At 42.4% G+C, this 22,094-nt stretch overlaps 1 protein-coding gene across 2 annotated transcripts in view; it reads right to left on the reverse strand.

Moving 5' to 3' along the window:
- The window catches only part of MYRIP (myosin VIIA and Rab interacting protein), a 1,544,915-nt gene that overhangs the window by 933,552 nt on the left and 589,269 nt on the right, over positions 1-22,094 (reverse strand). For both annotated transcript variants that reach the window (XM_085631574.1, XM_085631575.1), the window contains exon 3: positions 606-827. In XM_085631574.1, the coding sequence (XP_085487700.1) occupies positions 606-827 (222 nt within the window). The remainder of the gene's footprint in view (positions 1-605; positions 828-22,094) is intronic.

Below are 22,094 nucleotides of genomic sequence, written 5' to 3' on the forward strand. Positions count from 1 at the left end.
AAGTCTACACATCTCAGAGTAGTCCTTGTTCTATTTACAGGGCTATCTTTTACTTTTCTTCAGTGGTTTCCATTATTTTCAGAAAAACTCTCCGTCAAATATAAAAGGAAAATAATGACCAGATGTACTAAAAAACTGGTCGCAAAAAGTGGTCGTACATATGAACACCTACGTTTTACGACCAGTCTTAATTTTGCCATGCAACAACCTATGTATCAGTAGGTCATATCAAAATATCTCCACCCACAGGGGGGGTTGCAAAACGACAAAGGGGACACCTACATTGCATATCAGTTATCACCTCCTTTGAGGTGCTGATAGCTGATCAATAGTCTGTGACCACAATGACAGTTGCAAACTATAGAAAAAAGCCATGCAGAAACACAATTAGGAGAGACTGTCCCTTTCGGGTGTTGCTGTACACCTATTCTGCAACTCATAAAACGGGTTTAATACATACCAAAAATACATTTTATGGATGTAGATCATGTGATTTTGTGAAATTGCAGACTTTGCAATCACAAAATGGCTTTGTGCATCTGACCCATAGATGGCTTTCGTCAAGATTGCTTGGTGATGGCTTGAACATTCCAACGCGCCCTTACCTGGTCTGTTGACATACAGTGCAGATCCAGGCCCTTTCCTTCTTCTGGTAGGAGCTGCAGTTCTTGCAGATGTTGTACTTGCAGTCTAGGCACTGCCGCTTGCTGTTGATGATGAATGTGAATGGCGTGCAGCAGCGGATACAGCAATGCTCGTTGAACTTTTGCTGTTTTGCCAGGATTGAGCACTTGCTACCTTCTTCTTCGAGTTTCTGCTTCATTTCACTAAAAAATAAATAACACAGGTTGTGTCATACAGTTAACATAAAACAGACAAAAAGTAGTTTGTAGGCATGTCACTTAAAAATTCAGACAATAAATAGTTAATAAATTGAGAGTCCAAAATGGTGGACTGAACTATGGAGGACCTGAACCACACCTGCAGATAACATAACCCAACCTCTGTGCTTCAAGAACATCTTGAAAAGTAACCTTTCACTAGGGGTAAAAGTCCCATATTTAGATAGACTCCTACTACATTCCAGTATCTTGATATTTACTCCTACAGTGCTCTATATTTGCATTAGGGTGATGTGCGGTGCTCTCTAATAAACAAACAAGCATTTTTAATGTTTAGGTGGAACATCTCCAATCACATTCATTGGCCAAATAGAAGATAGTCAGCAGTTCATAGATATCAATTTGATATACATTTATTTTACAAGATTTTGTAATGGTGAGATGTACTAATATATATGGTCACAAAATACTGGTCGCAGTGTGCTACTAGTATTTTTGATACAAGTAAAGAATTTTAAAAACTGACTCATGTACTAATAGTTCAGATTTTGAAATTCCAAATCGCAGTGGGTCAAAATCCGCCCTACCTCATGAACATTAAACACCTGGCTGCTAAGACTTTGCCCGGTGCTAAGCCGTTTTTTGGATGTTTGAGGTAGTTTGCACTTAAACCTTCATAACATTTTTCCACAAAAGGTATCCACACCAAATTTACGTTCTTTTCTCCCAACATACTGAGAATTCTGAAGGATCTGAGAGTTTGTGGAAATCCCAACAAGGAACTGAGAAAATAGCCAAAATATAGCTAATTTGTGTTTTTTTAGGGAAAACGTTCTGTCCAAGAAAGTCTATATTTTGCTTTCTAAAAACAGCACCAATTAAATGTTTGCTGTTGTGGTATCAGCATCTTATCAACCTTCAGGGATACACAGGTTGTTTGAAAAAACTAATTTTCACCACAGTTTTTGTGAGGTTCTTTGAGTAAGTCCATTTTTCCAGATATCCGTGGGCCAGTCTAATAGCAGTTATTGCTAGAAACATGTTTAAAACCCATGGGAAAGTTATACATTTCAGAAAAGTAGATAAACTTCTGTAATCAGCAAGAGGTCATTTGTGAAGATCACTCAAGGGTTTCCCAAAGAAAATCACTGTAAAAATGTTTAAAAAATTCAGCCCTTCTGCACTTGCAAGGAATCCAAGAAGTTTTTTTCCAGAGTGCTGGTCCTGCAACTGAGTCACATTACTTGCAGGACCTTAACAACCCCTGGACCAGAGTGGGAAATATTCCCCCTCCAACTCAAGGGGGAGTAACAAATTAAGAGCAGCACATAACAGTTGCTGGATTGGTGACAGACTCTTTGACGTGACCTCCAAGCCAATTGCATCCAGTCATGAGCACTTATGACATGGAGGAGACATCAATAGTTTCTAAGGGAAATAGATCAAAAATTGTGAGTCACTACAATTGGAGGCCATCTCAGGGATGGTGGCCTGCTGGGGCCAGCTTACTACGGTGGCTGTCATTGCTTTCTAATAAAGCACATTTTAAAAAAATTGCAGCCTGTTTTTCTTAAGGAAAAGTGATGTTGTTTAAAAATAACATTTCCTTTTTTCATTTTGTATTTTTAAGAGTTGTCATTGGTCCCCTTGACTACTATCTACTCTTTAACAAACTTTTTTGTTTACTTTCACAAAAGGGTTCCAAAGGGACCCTTTTCCTTTTGTGGATGCATTGCCATGTCATTTAAGATGCTGGTAAAATATCAATGTTTTGCAACTGGTTTTCGGTCCGAAAACATTGATACAGAAGGTACTAATGCACCTACAACACAGCCTGTCCTAAAACCCACTCGGTATTCATTTGGAATCACATTTTAGGAGTCAGAATAACCTTTCAGACTCCTAAAATCTGACTCCTAAAATGTGACATAGGAAAAACCATCTTAACAGTTGCAAATGTGACTGTTAAAAGGCTTAGTACATCTAGCCCCATACTAGTAACACTAATCAGCAATTCACACCGATCCAGTGGGGCTTTATTCTGCTAAAGAATGTTAAAACCCACCAAATGCGACATTCTGTTTCAGAGAGTTAGTGACATAAAACCACATGCTTAACACATACATTTGGGAGGCAAAACCTGAGCTCAGAGGATATTACTTCAGACTTACAGCCTGATTCAGAAAGCTGGCTTTCATGAGTAAGTTCGACTTACAAACAGATGTTCAGGAGTAAGTCATAAGGCCCTTTATCAAGGGGGCAGAGGGTTCATCGTTTCCCAGGCTCCACACTTGTGCTGCAGCATTCATTTATAGATGCGAAGCGATGCAGCCCTGTTTTTTAAGGACTAAGCAGCTAACATGGCTAGATGGCGCCAGTCCTGCCTATTCTCTGCGTCTCTAAAGTTCATGTTTTAAAACTTTGAAGCGCTTCCTCAGCTTCGGAGGACGCCGCGTCAGAATGTTAACCTGGGTCCCACTTCTGACATGGCTGTAAGTCATGGCTGTAAGTCATGGCTGCTTGCGGAAGAATCTCTGTAAACCGGCTCTTTATTCTTGAATCACACACCTTCGTGACGGAGCTGACAGAGATCAAACCCTAACAGCTATACTACATATATTGTCTTTTTATGAAAAAGTATTCTTAAAGAACACCTAGGCAGTTCAATCGAGAAAGGTGGATGCAAGTATCTCAGAATTCCGGATAGGTATTATTAGAACAAGCTGCATGGGAGCGGATACATGTTTATTACATAACAAGCACAAATGTGAGCAATTATTTTAAATATGAATTTCCATATTCTTATGCTCATTATAAGCCACATTAAGGATTTATTCAAGCCTTAATGGCACTCTGATTAGATTCCTGTAATGGTGCCTAACTGCCCTCCCCAAAGAGCCGAATGCCAGCCTTAATATGATTCTGGGTACAGCATCGCTTATCATGTCTGACAAGATGTGATAGGAGCGTAGAAGCCTTCACGTGGCTGCTTTTTTCAGTTATCAAACGTATTTTGATATTTAAGGGCATTGTTTTAGATAATGACCTACCGTGCAGGAGGGCAGAAACATATTCTAAGTGATGACCTCTTTGATTGTTGTACTATGTCTTGGTTTGCGTAATGGGGCAATCCTTCCATTTCAATGGCCGCTTGTTGCCAGTGAGTCCTGTAGTCTATGCAGAGCAGTGCATGCCTGTCTACTGCTAAAGCAAATGCAATAAATTCTTCAATTTAGGAAAAGCACCTTACAGCCAACTGACAAAGCCTGTAAAATGCATATATGTGACATCTGGAAAAATCAAAATGTACATTTGCATAGTTTATACCTGATTCACAAAGCATGAATTAGTTCTAAAAGCATGCATTCTATGTTAATGGTGTAAACCATTGTATATGTAAAATACATAGCTTGCGATTAGTTGAGACTAGCCAGTATTCCTTGGGGAGAGGTAAAGGAGCATCTAGAGAAATGTATTACAAAAGAGGTGATTACTTTTTTGGTATTACCAAGCATAAGGCAATGCAATTCTGTAAGGACGAAACTCCCAAACAACCTCAATGAGCTACTCTCCTCACCAGTTTATCCTGTGTCCTCAAAGTCCCCACTCTGATTTTTAATAGTTTGAGGGGACTCGAATACCTAGAGACCCTACAAACTATAGATTTGTGCTCCTCCGAGGCATCCCTAGGGAAAGTCTTTGGGGGAGACCCAGTTTGCCTCACCAGCCTTAGCCCTAATGGTGTAGCACCCATCAGCGGCCGAGCACTGCCTGGTTGTCACCGTTTGGTAGGTTTTGAAGAGTCTATGTGCAGACGTAGGATCTGACCAATGGCCTTCCCTTGAAAATTGCATCCGGGTTCATGGGGCCAATGTAGACCATATCATGTTGTTTTTTTTTTTTTTTTACAAATAAATGCCTTGCAAATACTATAGGTGCGTCAAATGTTAGGGTTGCCCATTACTGACTGTGAACATGGATTTTACTTCGAGAAAGGCATTGCAAGATGGAGAACGAGTGCTGCCCACTGGGGACAACCCCACCTTCCACTTTTGCTTCCTGCTCTCTCCTGCTCTACCCTATGTGGAAGGAATGGGCACGGCCTCCGTCCAGACGAGCACCCATTGTATTTACCGGAGCATCGACAATAGTTACCTGAGCGGTTGTGTGTAGACAGAAGCTCCTGCTCAGACTTATCGCTCTCTTTAGGAAAAGCTTGAACTGTCCTTACTTGCCGGCTATTTGAATTTAGGAATTTATAAGACTGCGATTAACAATTGGCATGCGCCCAGCTGCTTGAGGGGGGCTTCCAAACACTCAGTAATCATCCCTTCGTCTTGGACCCACATTGCGCCTTATTTTTGTGGTAGATCCGAGCGAGGATCCAGCATTCAGCCAACTTCCTCCTGGTTAGGACAAAGAGTGGGGCCCTACCGATACCCTACTGCCTGGCCGATTGCTGTTGCTTGCCATGCCCTTCGTGGGGTCCCCCTTAACCAGCCAAGAGTCCTGCATCACTGACGTCAGCCAGCTCCCTCTCTGGACTCTCTTACCCTGCACAAGGGATGGAGATGGGATGACTGGGAGACTGACGGCTGCATTACATTTTATATCCGATGCTTTGCTGCACCCTTTGTCTGTGCTGAGCCTTCACAAAGTGCATAGATAACTTAGTGGTTAAGGTGCTTTATAAATGCCATGGATTGCACTGACCAAGTCTGCCAGACCAGCAGGCAGTTCAGCAGCCAGGAGCCAGATCTCCGGAACTTTATGACGCACCGGCATTAAGGTTGGTGTCCCCCCTCTGTGCCCACTAAATCAAAACACACACCTTTAAGTCATTCATTGTCCCCTTGCTTTGCAGGTACCCTTGGCACTGGAATAGTCATAGCATTCTGTGGTATGTTATTTTAGATGTTTGTGAACCTCCATGGTTACAAACCACTGCTGATATCAAAGGTACACAGTAGCCCATATAAGTATGTAGTTAACAAATGTGGCTAGTTGGATGAAGTAAAAAATAAAGTGGCAGTGAAAATCAACCTGAATCCTTTGCAGTAGAATCTTTTTTATTCCATCAAAAGTGCAAGTGCTCACAGTGCAGTGAAGATTGCAATGCCACTGAGCCTTTAAACTGCATTGCATTACATAGGGACAATTACCTACAGACCTGGAGAGACACATGTGGCCCCATACTCTCAGTGTGAGATTCGCTGTCTGGAAGACAGTCAGAGTACCAGCTATCCACAATGATCCAAAAGACATTAACACATTCACACCCATGGCTATTTTCAATGAACTCTATACACCTTGTGAAAAACATAATTTAAATATAATTTTGCTTTTAAGCTTAAAATTAGTAGAAACATATTTAGCCACAGATTGAGGAGACCCTGATATGTCTCACTGGGTGGTCACCCAGTCCCATTCCATCTTCATAGTCCATCAGGGCCTTGCAGGGTCTGATGCCGTCCAGTTTAACCCAAAGCACAAGCACCTGTGTTGGTTCCACAATGAGCATGTAAGTCCTTGTTGGATTTCTCAACATCACTAAAGGCCTCCAAGGACAGTTTGGACTCAACTCGCATTAATGGAACACCTTGGGTTGTGTCTGGAAAGTAGGTTTCTAAACGTGGATAACCCTGGCAGCCAACATGAGGGTAGGAATACGGATTATGGACCCTTGTCCCATCTGTACAAATAGCATATGATATCTTTGGATGTACTTTATAGTTGCATTAAATGGAGATGGTTGCATAGCATGAATGGGAAAGTAAAAGTACTATACAAAACAAACTGTAAACTACTGCTTTATATGATACATATCGGGTAACTGCAAAATATGGTAGAGTATTGCCTTATAGAAGTCTCGGTTACGTCTTAAATGCCAACGACAGAGTGGTTTGCAAATGTCACCAGAACCCTGAAATAGTAATATTTTCATGTTTATTTTGGAGTAGCTAACTTGAAAAAGCTGTTTTGTTCAAAGCACAGTTAACAATGAACACTGATAAGCATTATGTTTAGGTTTTCTTTTCATGAGTTAGTTGTTGATAAAACAATCATGAGCGCCTTTAGATTGATGGCAATTCGGTGGCATCAGCGTTTTCTGTATGATGATCGATTTACTGTATTTGCTACATAATTTGCAGATTTCACAAAAATCTTTTTTCCTGCTGCATAATTTAGTTAGTTACTACATAATTTGATCAGTCATGCAGCATAATGTAATCCTTTTTGAAATACATTCTATATATGTGCTTATAATAAATTAAGGTTAAAGAGGGTTTACATGTAGGTCTTCTAATAATAAAAACCGAACATTTAAAAACCAAAACAATCACTGAAATTCACCAGTTATACATAACGGATGTAGGTAGCATAACTTGGCCATTAGCACTGTGCAGATGGCTGCCAGGCCAGCTCCCCACACCAGCGGCTAACAACCCACGAGCCGCTACCCAGCCAAAGACCCCCGTCCTACATTTTCCTTTTTTTATTTTGTCCTCCTCTGCTGTAGGGCCACACAGAGGGGAGGAATGTTGGAGGCTGTGCTGGGTCCCATGGGAACTGTCAAAGCCTCCAGCAAAAGTACAACAGGATCAGCAATTCCTTTTAGATTTTAGGGCCAGGTAACCCTACCCCACTCACAAAGGCCAGGGGGTCAGGGCACCTCTGTGGAACTTGCCTAATGTCCAAAGGCACTACCCATGTGGGTCCTGTTCAGTGTGCGCCCAAACAAAAATGACCAAGAACATAGATATAGGTACTTCTAGACAGTGGGTCTTACAAAAACAGACCAACTGCAATAGTGAGCGAGTGGTCTACCTTATCACTTGCGCCCATGTGGCTTGAGGTACGTTGGTATGACCACCAAGAAAGTACGTACCAGAATTTTAGAACATAAAAGTATGATGAGGTGTGCAAAACAGATGACCAAAATGACTAAACACTTTTTTGACTTGAAAGATGGACCAGACTCGCTGAGTTAGACGGTCCTTAATAAACCAAACTTCAATGCAAACACTCCTGGTCTAACAACCAAGCTACTCAGATTGGAACAGAGATGAGTGTACAGGTTGGGAACCTCTGAAGGTGGCTTCAACGATGAGATTCCGTGGTTTGCACTCTCTTGAGAATCCAACCTTTCATCCTCTTATTAACAAACACGGGGCCCACGGATCCATTGACCGACTGCCCCTTTGTCTTTCCCTTTGCACAGTCACCCACAGGCTACTTTCTGCCTGTATTCCCTTACAGCACTTGTGCGAGCCCATTCTCCCCCTCTCCCCTTTGCGCCCCCCCTCCTGTCACAAGGGTGTCCGATCCCAGCTAGCCCACCGACATATCGACCCACGCAGATCTCCTGACAGCTTGAATCCAGGCTGACTACCCAACTTCATGGAGCCCCTTCGCCCCCACCTCCGCGCACATATGCTCACGGGCACTGCGATCAGCTCATGGCATTTACATGATCCATTTTGATCTGTTTATTTCACATGCCCAATTAGAGACTAGTTTCTCTTTGACAGCCTAACTGGTGCATGATATCCCTCGTATTGCCTGTAGTTCTAAGCGGCTCCCGCTTGAACTACATTTCCCATCAGCCCCAGCCCTTAGCGGACTTCCAGGCACATGCCGCGGTACTCAGATGCACAGCATTAACCATTTTCACCCTGTATATAATGGAAGCCACGCAGACACTCTTCACTGCCTGCTCCAGGACGCGCGCTGACCGACCGGACAACTCCACAATCTGTGGTAAGTGCTGCCACTTTACCGTTGCAGTCCTGCTGCACGAAGCTCATGCTGTGCATAGGTCTCCCTGGCCGCTTCACTCCCCACGCGGCCAGTGGGAACCTTGACTTCTATAGCAACACGCATAACGGGTGAACAGACCTCGCCAAAGGATTTCAGCCACTCCAGTAGTGGTCATGCTTAAACGTTACCACTCTCATCCCAGCAGCCATCTTCCCTCTCACACTGCCAAGAACTGCCTTATCACATTAGGGCAAAGTTGTTCCTAATATCCCACACCGACCATTTTGTTCTCTCACAGTATCCCCAAGGGTGCCTAACCACCCTTAAATCTCCTCCACTGTGTCTGCACTCAGTGGTTCTCGTCCTGCGTGCCCGTCTCTGTTCGGATCTTTGTGCCCCCAAATGACAGCGACTCTGCTTACACACCTCATGTTGAGTCGCACTGTACACCTTGAGTTGCAATCACGCTCTATCTTAATATCCCTTCCTTGGGATCTTCTGTTTTTAATGCCATAAACCTTCTTTGACAGGTTTCTGTGCAGGTACCATATGGCTAATACGCCGGGACAGATGTAGTGAACTTCACACCCAACAGTGGGGAGTCACACATCAATTCTTTTACACATTGATCTAATATGTATATGTGTTTTAAAACGCCACTAATTGGGAGGACTAACTGTGTGTTGTACTCATGCTACAGTTTCCTAGTACATATGTATGTTATGGTTACTTTTGTTGCCTTTTGTCTCTACTATAGGTTGTACGCAGAGCATACTGAACAGTCCATCTACTGGTTCAGTATCATATTATTGTCTTATGCATGTGTTTTTATGTTTTTTTTAACGTTTTGCACCTATCAATTGCAGTAGCTGAACCACTGACCCTGAAGAAGGCTGTGACACTTCTATAGGTCCTTCTGGCCGAAACATGTTGGTCTAGCAATCGACACATCTGCCTCTAATGTCGGCACCTGTGTCACCAGCTATTCATTGTTTTTAATCCTGACACCGGGTAGCTAAATAAAGTCACAGCACAGCCAACCCTGTAGCCTTTTACGCAAACGCCAGTCTCCCATAGGGTTTTAGTACACCCGCCCTGACTCAATAATAACATCCCTGAGCTCCTCCCTCGTAGAGAGGGGTTTGTAGCCCACATGAATACTAGGTACTTGACGTGAGGAGGCACCCCTATGATGAAGCATGACACCTCTGGTGTGTGAGAGGAACCGTCCTGAAAAGGGAAACCCCTCACCTTGCATGGCAGAGTACCCCCAGACAGTTTTGTAACCTCCCTTAGATTCCGGACCCGTGGCTCTTTTTGTGTTACTGTAATGGCGGCCCCCAACATTTTTCCTCATGTTGCTCCCAGCCAATCAAGTTCCTTGGTACCACTGGATCGCAATGTCCCATGGTACACAGATGGAGGAAAAAAGCTCTCTTTGCCAATCAGAACACGAATTTTTTTTAAATGTTAAATGGCTGGATGGATTTACACCAAAATACAAAGAAACATGCTTTAGGAGTAAAGACCTAGCTTTATGCTAAATTTTGTGTAATTCTGTTCAGCTGGGTTTTTTCTGTATCATTGTCTAAAATTCCCTAAGGAAACTGCATGGGGAAAAAGTGTTTTGAGACAACCCCTGTTTCTTGGCCCCCGCTTGATGGATCACTCTGAAGGAGACGAGGTAGCTAAAACTTTCTTTGGAAAGTTTTGTGAAGATCTTTCAAACAGTGACTCAGTTATTAGCAAAACAAAAACACAATTCCTATGGAAACTCTGACTCATACAACTACACAGTGGAGAATGTACACACACACACACACACACACACACACACACACACACACACAAACACACACACACACACACACACACACACACACACACACACACACACACACACACACACACACACACACACACACACACACACACACACACACACACACACACACACACACACACACACACACACACACACACACACACACACACACACACACACACACACCCCCCCCCCCCCCCCCCCCCCCCCCCCCCCAACAGGCACTTGAAAGCAGCGAACACTCTCTAAGACGTAACTTGATAACATTATTTGTAAGCCTTTTCAAATAATTTATTAAAATACTTTTATCTTTTTCAAGAATGTGATATCCAATCATATACACACACACATATATATATATATATATCTACACACAAAAAACTAGATATGTATACATATATACATATCTAGACAGATAGTCAGATAGACAGACATACAGACAGACAGACAGACAGACAGATAGATAGACAGATAGATAGATATACATGAATGTATGAGACCGACATTTGCATTTTGTCTCACATAGCAATGTGGAATGTTCTTGCAATGGGAGATCAATGTAGGCAGCTTACCTGTGTCAGAGGCGCCCAGACCTCGACTTCTTTATTATTCCTCTATTTTTCCATTCATAATTCCAATATACACTTGTCTATTACAAATCCAATATCTTTTTAATAAAAGGTGTATATTATTCATTACTTTTTATGAGACGATTTGAGCGCTCATAAAATTATTGGCCCTGAACATGTCTTTAACGACGAGCGAAAAGTTTGCCAGCCCTAACTGAGCGAGCGCAACCAAAGCATTCGGTGGCCTTCACAGATTGTGAGGAATGTCTCTGCTTTCTTTCTCTCTCCACACCCATCTCTGTACCTGGTCAGTTTTTTCATGGACAGATCTTGGTTTGCAGTCAGTGTGGATTTCGAACCTTGAAGACTGTTCCATCTACAACTTTCACCCCTCCCCCTTTTTAGGCACTTATCATTCAATAAACAGTACATTGACATTTTCAGACATTTCTTTTTTCACAATCCATGGATCAGGTAGTGCTCCCTATTTCCACCATAACTGTGTTGAAATGATTGGGGTTGCCACAATATCTGCTACCTTTTTGTGTTGTAACAGCACACAATGGTATGGCCATGTACCAATATTCAGACACTTAAGAGAATGAGTTGCATTTTTATTTGGAAAACGCTGATATTGCACGTGACTGTATTTGTTAAAAATGATGCTGAGTGCGTAAAGTGCAGCTGGAGCCCAGAGTAGCCATCTTGTTCGAGTCAGAGGCACCCCCACCCCTATTCTCTGCATATCCCCTTCTGTTTCCATATATGCATTCTGTACATCTTTGCTAAATTAAATCTGATACTATGATGATATGATATATGATATGATATAATGTAATGATTGGACTACCTGAGCTCATAAAATTCTTAGCCCTAATCGCAACTTGTTTGGGTGCTTTTATTGCACAAATCAAAGTGATAAAAAAACTACAATTGCACAGGAAACCATTAAGAATTAAATATATTTCACAACAGCCTGTAGCATATTGGCTTCATTATCATAATGGCAGCCCCCAAAACTCTCATTATACCTTTTTCATTGATCCACCATGATTATGCATTAACGAAGGGCCAAGGTATGCTAAATGCTATCTAAATTATGTGGCAAGAAAAGGTAAGGTATGTCAGGGCCCCCATCTTCCCAACTCCCGGGTTGCCAATATTAGACTTCAGTATCTCTCAGCTTTTCTTGGATATTGTCTCCTACGACTGCCCTCCTGCACCCTCCCTTCTTAGTACGATGTACCACATCACCCTGTCTACTACTGTACAGAGTTATCACAGCTGGCTGTTGGATGACGTTCACCCATGCTGTATGACTTTTCTTTACTTAATAAAATAAATTGCAATGGGGGGGGGAGAAAGAGAGTTTGGGGCAAGTCTTTGCCAGAGCATAGGTACCGATTACAGGTCCTGATGCAGACTGGATGCAGAGTCTGGCTGGAGGCTATGACTCAAATGTCAGTGATGTAAGCAATTATGCCATTTAACATGTCATGAATGATGTAATATGTAAGGTCATATGCAGTGCATATCAGAGGCACAAGTTGTAGTTAGTTCACTAAACTATAACTGCGGCATTTCAGTGTTTTGCTTTTGTTTAACATTAGCTTGTGTCTTATTCCAAAACTTAACTATCACATTACTTTAACCGTTGTTTTTTCAGTGATTGTCTGTTTTTATAACATAAGGTAATGTGTTAGAACCGAACTGTTATGTCATTTTATTCAGTTATTTTTTTCAGAGAATATATATTCACATTTGCCTACAAAAAGGTACTATTTTAAAATTAGGGAGCTGTTAGCGACAGAGAAGATGGGTAGGTTCAGTAAACAGACGTGTTAAGGGGGTGCAGTACTTATGGAGACATTCCTCCCTTTAACTATTTTTAGCCACTTTAGCATTATATTTTGCCTCAAATTACTGAAAATCCATCCCTTCCCTCACATTTGTTAACCCTATGGTTTCATGCCTGCATTTACATTTCAGGGCACATTCACTGCAGCAGGCTCCTTGGGAAAGGCTTCAATTTCACCAACTCCTAATCCAACAAAATGACATTGAGGACAGTCATGCTTTTGTCTTGAATAACAAATGTTAGTACTCTAGTTGTTCATTAGAACTCTATGACTCTGCAGTTGATAACTCGGGAGTTAACTGACAGACAGCTGCTGGTGTTGTAAGTACACTTGATTACTAGATAGGCAACTATCGGACTGCTGCTGGTGTTGTACGTACAGTTGATTACAAGGTAGGCAACTAACAGACTGCTGCTGGTGTTGTAAGTACAGTTGATTACTAGGGAGCTAACTGACAGGCTGCTGCTGATGTTGGAAGTACAGGTTTCTCTCTGCATTTCACAATGTTGTACTGAAATGGATGAGGAAGGTATGTGAGAACTCATAGAAAATAAGTCATCATGTTGGCTTAATAGCACTTGCCATATTTCTGTAACAAAAATAACCCTCTCATGTTATTCATTTGTAAAGAAAATGGTTTAGGTTTTCTGGCTTTAAATCCATCAAGATGGCTTCACAGTTTTGTCATGCAGAATTTTACTGCTCTAGTTGTTCATTAGAATACTGTGAGAAGCTACACTAGAACTCTGGGGAGTTAGCTGACAGACTGCTGCTGTTGGGTGTACCTGTTTTACTCTAACATGGATTTATTCTAACATGGCTGAGGAAGAAACGTATTAAGTTATAGAAAATGTGATCTAATTTTAGCTTCTGGAGCATATCAAGACAAGCATGAGGGAAACAGTTATCCATCAAACATGGCTCACCAAATCCCAGTAGGGGGAAGGTCATCATTTTTCGCATGGTAAATTCACCTGAGAACTCGTCAAAATTCATAAAATGAGTAAAACACTACAAACAAATGACAAATCTATTATCCCCCTTTTGTATGTGTTCGTTTTTGTGAGCCTCAAGCCTGACATTCATTACAATGCATTTTAATGAGATCCAGAATCCCAATTTATGTAATGGCTACCACAACATGTTGTTTATGTTGTGGCCAGCCAACATACATCTGCGGTTCAGGGTTGGCTTCCCTTGCCCCCTTATATGTTTTATAAATTAATTTTAAGGACACAGGGACCATGCCCCTGAGTCCTGTAATGGCTGAGACAACACATGGTTCATGCTGTGGCCAGTCATCAGCCAGTCAGGATTGACTAGTCCTCCTAAAAGTGACCAATCAAAGCATATCTGATACCAACAGTCCAGATATACTTGTTTTAGAACCCCTTCATAACCACCTTGAGCATCTATTTAAATGCAAATTTCTTGAAAAATGGCTGAATGGATTTACAGTAAAAGCACACTTTCTGAGTAAAGTATTAACTTTTCAGTAAATCTGATGTAATTCCGTTCAGTCACTTTTTCTGTATCTGCTCTAGAGAAATTTCCGGTGGATATCAATGTTTTGGGATGTATATATATATATATACGTGTTTGGAATATATTTCCTTAAAACAGTCTCTGTAGAACTTTTCAGTAGTGATGAATTTGTCAACAAACAATTTTGTGTATCTGTGTGATTATATGTATCTGTTAATCCATTGGTTTATTTATGTTGCATGACGCCCGTGGAGTATCCTATGGTAGGGGGAGTTTTGTAATATGAAGTACAGTCTCTTTTCTTCTGTCGTCTTGCTATGATTCATGGTGCGATTTCTTCATTCAGATCTCTTCTTCCTTTTTCAGTTTCTGTAGATCTTCATGAACTGTGCAGGAGCCCTGGAATTGCTATTACGTGCTATTGGAACACACTTTTGTCCACTTGGAATGAATGGGTTTGCCTTCTACGTTGTAGCATGACTGATATGCAGACAGAGAATCTGTCACTTGACTTTGATTTTCTAATACCAGTTAGCAGTGTGTTTTCAACATTGTAGTATTTTGACAAATGGCCAGGGAATCTGTCTATTTGGATTTGGATTCTGTTAGTTATTTGTGTATATATTCTTTCATTTATGAATTTTCATTACGCAATGCATATAAATTTAACCCCACTTGGGAAGGCTTGTTTAGTTGTAACGATGCTAACTTGCTACAGGAATGTTAGATTCACAACATATTATGTGAGGGGGAGCGGACTAACCGGTATGCTCTTACAGTTATTAAAGAGAAATGTGAGTATGCCAGTGACAGACAGTTGAAGACACTTGTCAATGCCTATGTTTCATAACAAATCACTGTGCATAATGAAATCACCATGTAACACCACTGGGTATTGAAGGCAGAAAGTTTGATAAATGATGAAAATAAGAGTCATAATGGGAGAGTATTGTATATCGGCACCCGAATAATATGGTCATAATATGATGATGATATAAGAAGTATATATACGATTCTTGTTTGAATTATAACTTTATTTACCAAATATTTGGTTTACAACGTAAATGAGACTGTTCAAAAATGGCCGCCACCTTTGTTTCACGGACTGAAGTGTAAGTCTGTTGTTTATGTTCATGTATATGACGTCACATGCAACAAGAAGTCTTAAAAACTTTAATTTGTGGTTTTGAAGACGTACATTACCCGTGACCAAGGCGAGTTCGCCGAAACGTGTTGGGTATTAACTGGCTAATGCTCTTTTTTATGGAATAAAAACTATCTTTCTGTGACGTTTTGGACTCATAGCGGTGATTGTTTCTGGACAAGAGTGCAATAGTACTTTGGTACTAAGTGACAATGAAGGAATATATATATATATATATATATATATATATATATATATATATATATTACCTACTGGCGGTCGCCAGTAGATAGTTATAGTTAGGACCGTGTTTCCATAGGAAATCCGCATCATTCTATTTGGGATAACTTTGGCGCCGGTTGACCAATCCTCGCAAAATTTTCAAAATAGGTGGGGCGCTCCGCTCCGCTCCTACCCTGAAAGTCTCGGGGGGATTCGTCAAGCGGGGGCCGAGAAAAAAGGGGGTCCCAAAACGCGTTTTCCCCATGCAATTTTCCATAGGGACCATTAGTCCAAGGTACAGCCCGAACGGCTGAACAGAATTACTTGAAATTTGGCAGAGAGGTAGGCCTCAGCTCAGGGAAGTGCCTTTTGCAGGTCTGGTGTCAATCTGTTCAGTAGTTCCTGAGAAAATCAAAAGTAAAATCATATATATATGTGGGCGGAGCCTTACCACACATCTCATCCTGAGATCTGATTGGCTGTCAGCACTTCATCCAAGAAGTGTTGGCAGCCATCTTGGGACCAATATACATGACAGCACCTCATTAAAAAGCATTGCAGTTAATAGAAGGTTTTAAGACTTTAGTTACATTATAAATCATTTGTTGATGGTACCATACTCATTTTAGGAATTGTGGTATGTTCTAAGGTGATTTCACCATGTGAAAAAGCCTTCCGCTGGGATATCATGATTGAGAGAAAAATATTTTCTCATGCTTTTCCCACAGAGGTTTGGAAGGTAATCTATAAGCTAAACTGAGAGCTTATTTTCTGTAAATTCACATTATCTTTCTCAGTCATGTGAGAATGAAGTCTGACATTCTCACTAAAACATGTACATCCAACAAGGGCAGAGACTGTCAGTTGATTCCTTTGTGTTCTACTGCAGCTTCCCAGAGTGTTCCAAAGAACAACTAGAGCGCTAACTGTCCTACTTATGACAAACGTATTGCACACCTGAAACCATCTTGATTGGAATAAAGTGGTAACTCTTAAAACATTTAATTTAAAAAGGAACAAAATGAGGGGGTTAATTTTTCCATAAAAAGTATGATTAGTGCTGCAGAATGAAAAATTAGGGCACATTTTGAGTGACTTCTCAAATCCACTTCTATTTCATTAAAAAATTCTGACATGCAGACTAAAACATGCACTTTCAATACCAGCAGCAGTTTTCCCTGGTGAGCAGTAGCTTTACTACAGTGATCTAATGAGCAAAAAGAGTGCTAACATTCTGAATTTATGGCAAATGTGTGACACATCTGAATGCCTTCTTGATAGAATCAAAGTAAAAAACTGAAAGTATTTCCTACTGAGGAGACTGCAGTAAATGAGGAAATTAGGAAACTTCATAACAAATAAGTCTCCCAAGATGGCCACCAGAGACAAAAGAGCCCAAATGTAGCCCAAATATCACCCAGATGTAGCCCAAGTATAGCCCAATGACAGAATGTCCCAGAGTGTTCTTAAAAACAACTAGAGCGCTTACTGTCTTCATTATGACAAAAGTATGGCACACCTGAAGCCATCTTGATTGGAATAAACTGGTAACACTTAAAACATTTAATTTAAAAAGGAACACAATGAGGGGGTTCATTTTGCCATAGAAATTATGATTAATGCTGAAGAAAGAAAATGAGGGCACATTTTGAGTGACTTCTCAAATCCTCTTCTATTTCATTAACAAATTCTGACATGCAGACTGAAAAATGCACTTTTAATACCAGGAGCAGACTTCCATGGTGAACAGTAGTTTTACTACAGTGATCTAATGAGCAACTAGAGTGCTAACATTCAGAATTTATGGCAAATGTGTGACATATCTGAATACCTTCATGATGGAATCAGAGTAAAAAACTGAAAGCATTTCCTACTGAGGAGACTGCAGTACATGAGGAAATTAGGAAACTTCATAACAAATAAATCTCCCAAGATGGCCACCGGAGACAAAAGAGCCCAAATGTAGCCCAAAATCACCCAGATGTAGCCCAAATATAGCCCAATGACAGAAGTGTGCAAAACACTTATTATTTTGTGTTTTTGCAGTGTTATATAGTGCAGACTTGTCAGGTATTGGAGTGCTTTACATGAGCATTGGTTACATCACACAAGAACAAATTCATTTTGGTTGTAGACATGGGGAGACTAAGTGATTTGACCAGAATCACAGAATGTCGAGCTGAAGCAGAAACTCCAACCTGGTTCCCCAGTTGCAAAGTCTGCAGTTCTGGAAGTAACACCACATCCTCTCCTCTAAGTGCAACATTTAATCAAGTGGTCAACTGGATAAAAAAACAAAGATAACAAATAATTTAAAAGTGCTTTGTCGCTATTTGAAAACTCAGAAAATATGTCCTTATTTTAGTCTTTTAGAGCACTAACCATAATATTGATGCCAATAAGACCCTCTCATATATGTAATTTCTAAAGGAAATGCTCTAGGTATTACAGTTTTGATTACATCAAGATGACGTCAGGCGTTCCACACTTTTGTAATAAATATAGAATGTTAGCAATCTAGTTGTTCATTAGGATACTGTTGAGAGGCAGAGGCCAGGGGCACGGACTCTGAATATTGAAGGCAGGTAGGAGGGTGCAAAGGCAACAATTTAACGACACTGAGCAGGCAGGAAGGGCCGTGGCAGCACAACAGACTATGGAGGGCAGTGGAAAGGGGGGCAGGGGCAACAAACCAACAATACAGGACTTGCAAGAGAGGCTGTGGCAATGTAATAGACCATTGTGGGCAGAAGGAAGAGGCAATGGTAGTAAAACCATACATGCCAACAGACCCGATTCAGCCAGGAAACGTCCAATGTTTTTAAGCTCAAATGGGCTTTATTTGATCTGTCTCCTGTCTACAATCTCCTCTTTTTCAATGTAACTCAAAGGGGAAAATCAATACCCCAGTTTTTTTTCAAAATCTCCCTCTTACCAAGTTCAAAATATTCGCAAGTATGGTACATTGGATCATGGAAGGAAATGGATTAGGGACATTTACTTGGATAACAGAGGACAGGAGGGACATGGAGAGGTGCACCAAACTGACCCTGCAGGGCAGGCATCAGGGTTTGCAGCAGCACAATACACCACGCAGGGCATGCGGGATGGGAGTGCAGCACAACAATCCATAGAAAGCAAGAGGGAGGGGACAGGACCATGCACATGGACAACAGAGAACAGAGGGGCAAGAGGCAATGGTAGCTAGCTGACCATAATGGACAGACATGAGAGAAAGCTGCAGCATAACATACCATAAAGGGCAGGAGGGACGGATCAGGGGCATTACAATGGAACAGACAAGCCAGGAGGGAGGGAGTAGGGGTCTGCACATGTAAACAGAGGGCTGGGGGCAAGGGGGCAGGGCAGGAGCAGCAAGATAGCCATGGAGGTCAGGCAGGATGGGCACTAGAAGCAAGACACACCATGAAGAGCAACAGTGAGACTGTGATGGCATACACACAGACCATGGAGGGAAGGTGGGTGGGGGTCAGGGGCAGCTGACTGACCACACAGGGAAGGTGGGAGGGGCCATGGCAGCACAGAAGACCATGCATGGCAAGTGGGAGGGATAGTGGCAGCACAATGGCTATGATGGGCAAGAACGAGGGTGCAGGGGCATGCACAAAGGACGATGGAGGATAGAAGGGAGGGTCAGGACCTGTGCACAGACAAGAAAGTTCAGGGGAAGGGGCCTCACAACAGACCGCACGGGGCAGGCAGGAGGAGCAGTTGCAGCACAACAGACCAAGGAGGGCAGAAGGGTGTGGCAGTACAATGGACCATGTAGGACAGGAGGAAGAGGATAGGGGCATGGCATGTGGACAGGCAGGGTGAAGGTGGCAGGGACAGGTTACAGTCATCTGACAATGCTAGGCAGGTGGGAGGGGAGTGGCAGCTCAACAGAACACTCAGAGTAGATAGGAGTGGCAGGTCCAAGGAACATGGTGGGCAAAAAGGATGGAGCGGGGGCATGCACAAAGACATCGGAGGGCAGGGGGAAGGAGAATAGGGGCAGCAAGCTAAGCACAGAGTTTAAGCAGGAGGTCAATGATGGGGCATAGAATTGGGCAATGGAGGGCAGGAGGAGTGGACTGGTACATCATACTAAATTGAGGGCAGTGGCAGCACATCAGACCATGCATGGCAGGAGGGAGGAGGCTAGTCTATGGATTCACACAACAGAGGATAGGGAGGAGGGGGATGGGGCAGCAAGCTAACTGTTCAGAGAAGGCGGGTATTAGGAACTTTATTGTTTTTAAAACGTGTGTCTGTGCGAACTACTTAAAACATGAACAAGTATGCAGCATAATCTCACTTTTATTCAGGAAGAAGAGGACGTTTGTGACTGTGACTCTGGGCTCACTTGGCAGAAACACCCCCTGACCCTCCACCCCCTATCGCAAAATGTAATGCCCGTGAAAAGGGTAGGTGAACATAGTGTTATATAGAACATAGTCCTGAGAGCACGATTGAAAATGAAAACTAGATATAGTGTATGGTATAAACTATGCACCAAAAAGTGTGATATAAGATGAACCAGGCGTGAAATATAATATGCAATACATTGTGCGCAATGACAGATTCATTGGAGAGCGCGAGATAGCACAGGCACTAGCGCGTGCTATGCGATATGCGCCTTGGAGTGTAATATGCACAGGGCAGTGTTGTGTAACCTAGCTAGTCTCTAAAGTTGTAATATAAAATATGTGCTGGGGAGTGTAACGTTGCATATGCACTGTGACAAAGATATGGATCCCAGATTGTAATATGTATGGCGTAGCACTGTGCGTTATAACATAGGCATCGAGGAAGGCACGTTAGATGGGGCAATATAACCCCGGCGAAGACAAGTGTGGCATGACATATTCACGGGGTGGTGTTACAGTGCACATGGGCTGGAGAGTGTCATAGCATATGCACTAGCTAGTGGAATACAACACAGAGGTGTATGGCACTCAGCAGGCAATGGTGGGTGTAACACAGCATTGGGCTCTGCCAGGAGCGTGCTGTGACTCTCAAGTGATGTTCGTCCCCTTTCCAGAGAGTAAAATAAAAAGTATTACACATCCGGCAGTGGATGAGTGTTTTATTAACCGTGAGGGGGGTTTCTTGCATAGTTTTGGTCGAATTTTTGTTGAATCCCCATTGAATGGCTTGGTGTGCATGTGTATTAAATGTGCCCGTCAATAGCTACCCATGTTTGTATAAATAAACGACAAGGGTGTCTACCGGGATTAGGCAAGGTAGGGCATCAGACATGTCAGAGCTTCACTAGTGGTGTAAATACATTCCACGTGGATTCATTGTATGCATAGTCGCCTTTTAATGAATATCACGCAAATCGTCATGGTGATAGGTACGTACGGTTTGTCCAGCATGTCCTAGGTGTGTCTATAAATATACATTTTTTAAAAATAATAAAAAACAGTGGCCGGCCCTGGGGATTGGGGTCAAAAAAATATAATGAGGAGACAGGCCCTGGGGGATGGGGTCATCAGGGCCAATAAATTAAAATAAAAAGGGGAACCACACAGCCCCCCTTCTTAAAAAATTAAAATAAATAAAAGACTGGCATCGTGCCGGAGGCCACGCCCCCTCCTTGCAGCACTCTGCAAACGCGCCCCCTGGCGAGTTGTAAGTTGGGGAATTAATTCCTCTTCAATACTGAGGGTCCCTGAGGGCCAACTAGCCCAACAGGCATCTCCAGTATGCGCCAGGGAGCTGCGCTGCAGACAGGTGTTCTGAGGCCAAGCCCCTTTTTACACCTCTCTACAACACAGCTCTGTGGCGCTTACTGGAGGTACCTAGTGGTCTAGTTTGACCCTAGGGACTCTTAGGATTCAAGGGGACTTAATCTCTCAACTTGGAACAGCCACAGGTCGCGTTTACACAGTGGTGAAGGGAGGGGACGGGGCCTGAGGTGACGTGTGCAAACACGCACTATGGCACGTTTTAAATTGGGGATATAATTTCCCTTCAATCCTGAGGGCCCCTGGGGGCTAACTAGCCCACCAAGTGCTTCCAGTAAGTGCCACTGAGCTGCATTGCAGAGAGGTGGTCCAGGCTGTGCCACTTTTTACACCTCTCTGCAACGCAGCTCTGTGGCACTTACTGGAGGTACCTAGGGACCCTCAGGATTCAAATGAACTTAATCTCCCATCTAAAAACGGACACAGGGCGTGTTTACACAGTGGTGAAGGGAGGGGACGGGGCCTGAGTTAACGTGTGCAAAAACGACCAGTGGCCCATTTTAAGAGGTAGTTTTAATCCCCCTGCCATTTTATATACTAGGGGCTTACAGAGGAGGTCATGCTAATCACAGGGGGACCCCAACGCATAATGTTCCCTAGTGTATGTAGGTGTTTTCACTGTATTCTAAGTGTC

Source organism: Triturus cristatus, chromosome 10 (assembly GCF_964204655.1).
Source record: "Triturus cristatus chromosome 10, aTriCri1.1, whole genome shotgun sequence".
Taxonomy (NCBI): Eukaryota; Metazoa; Chordata; class Amphibia; order Caudata; family Salamandridae; genus Triturus; species Triturus cristatus.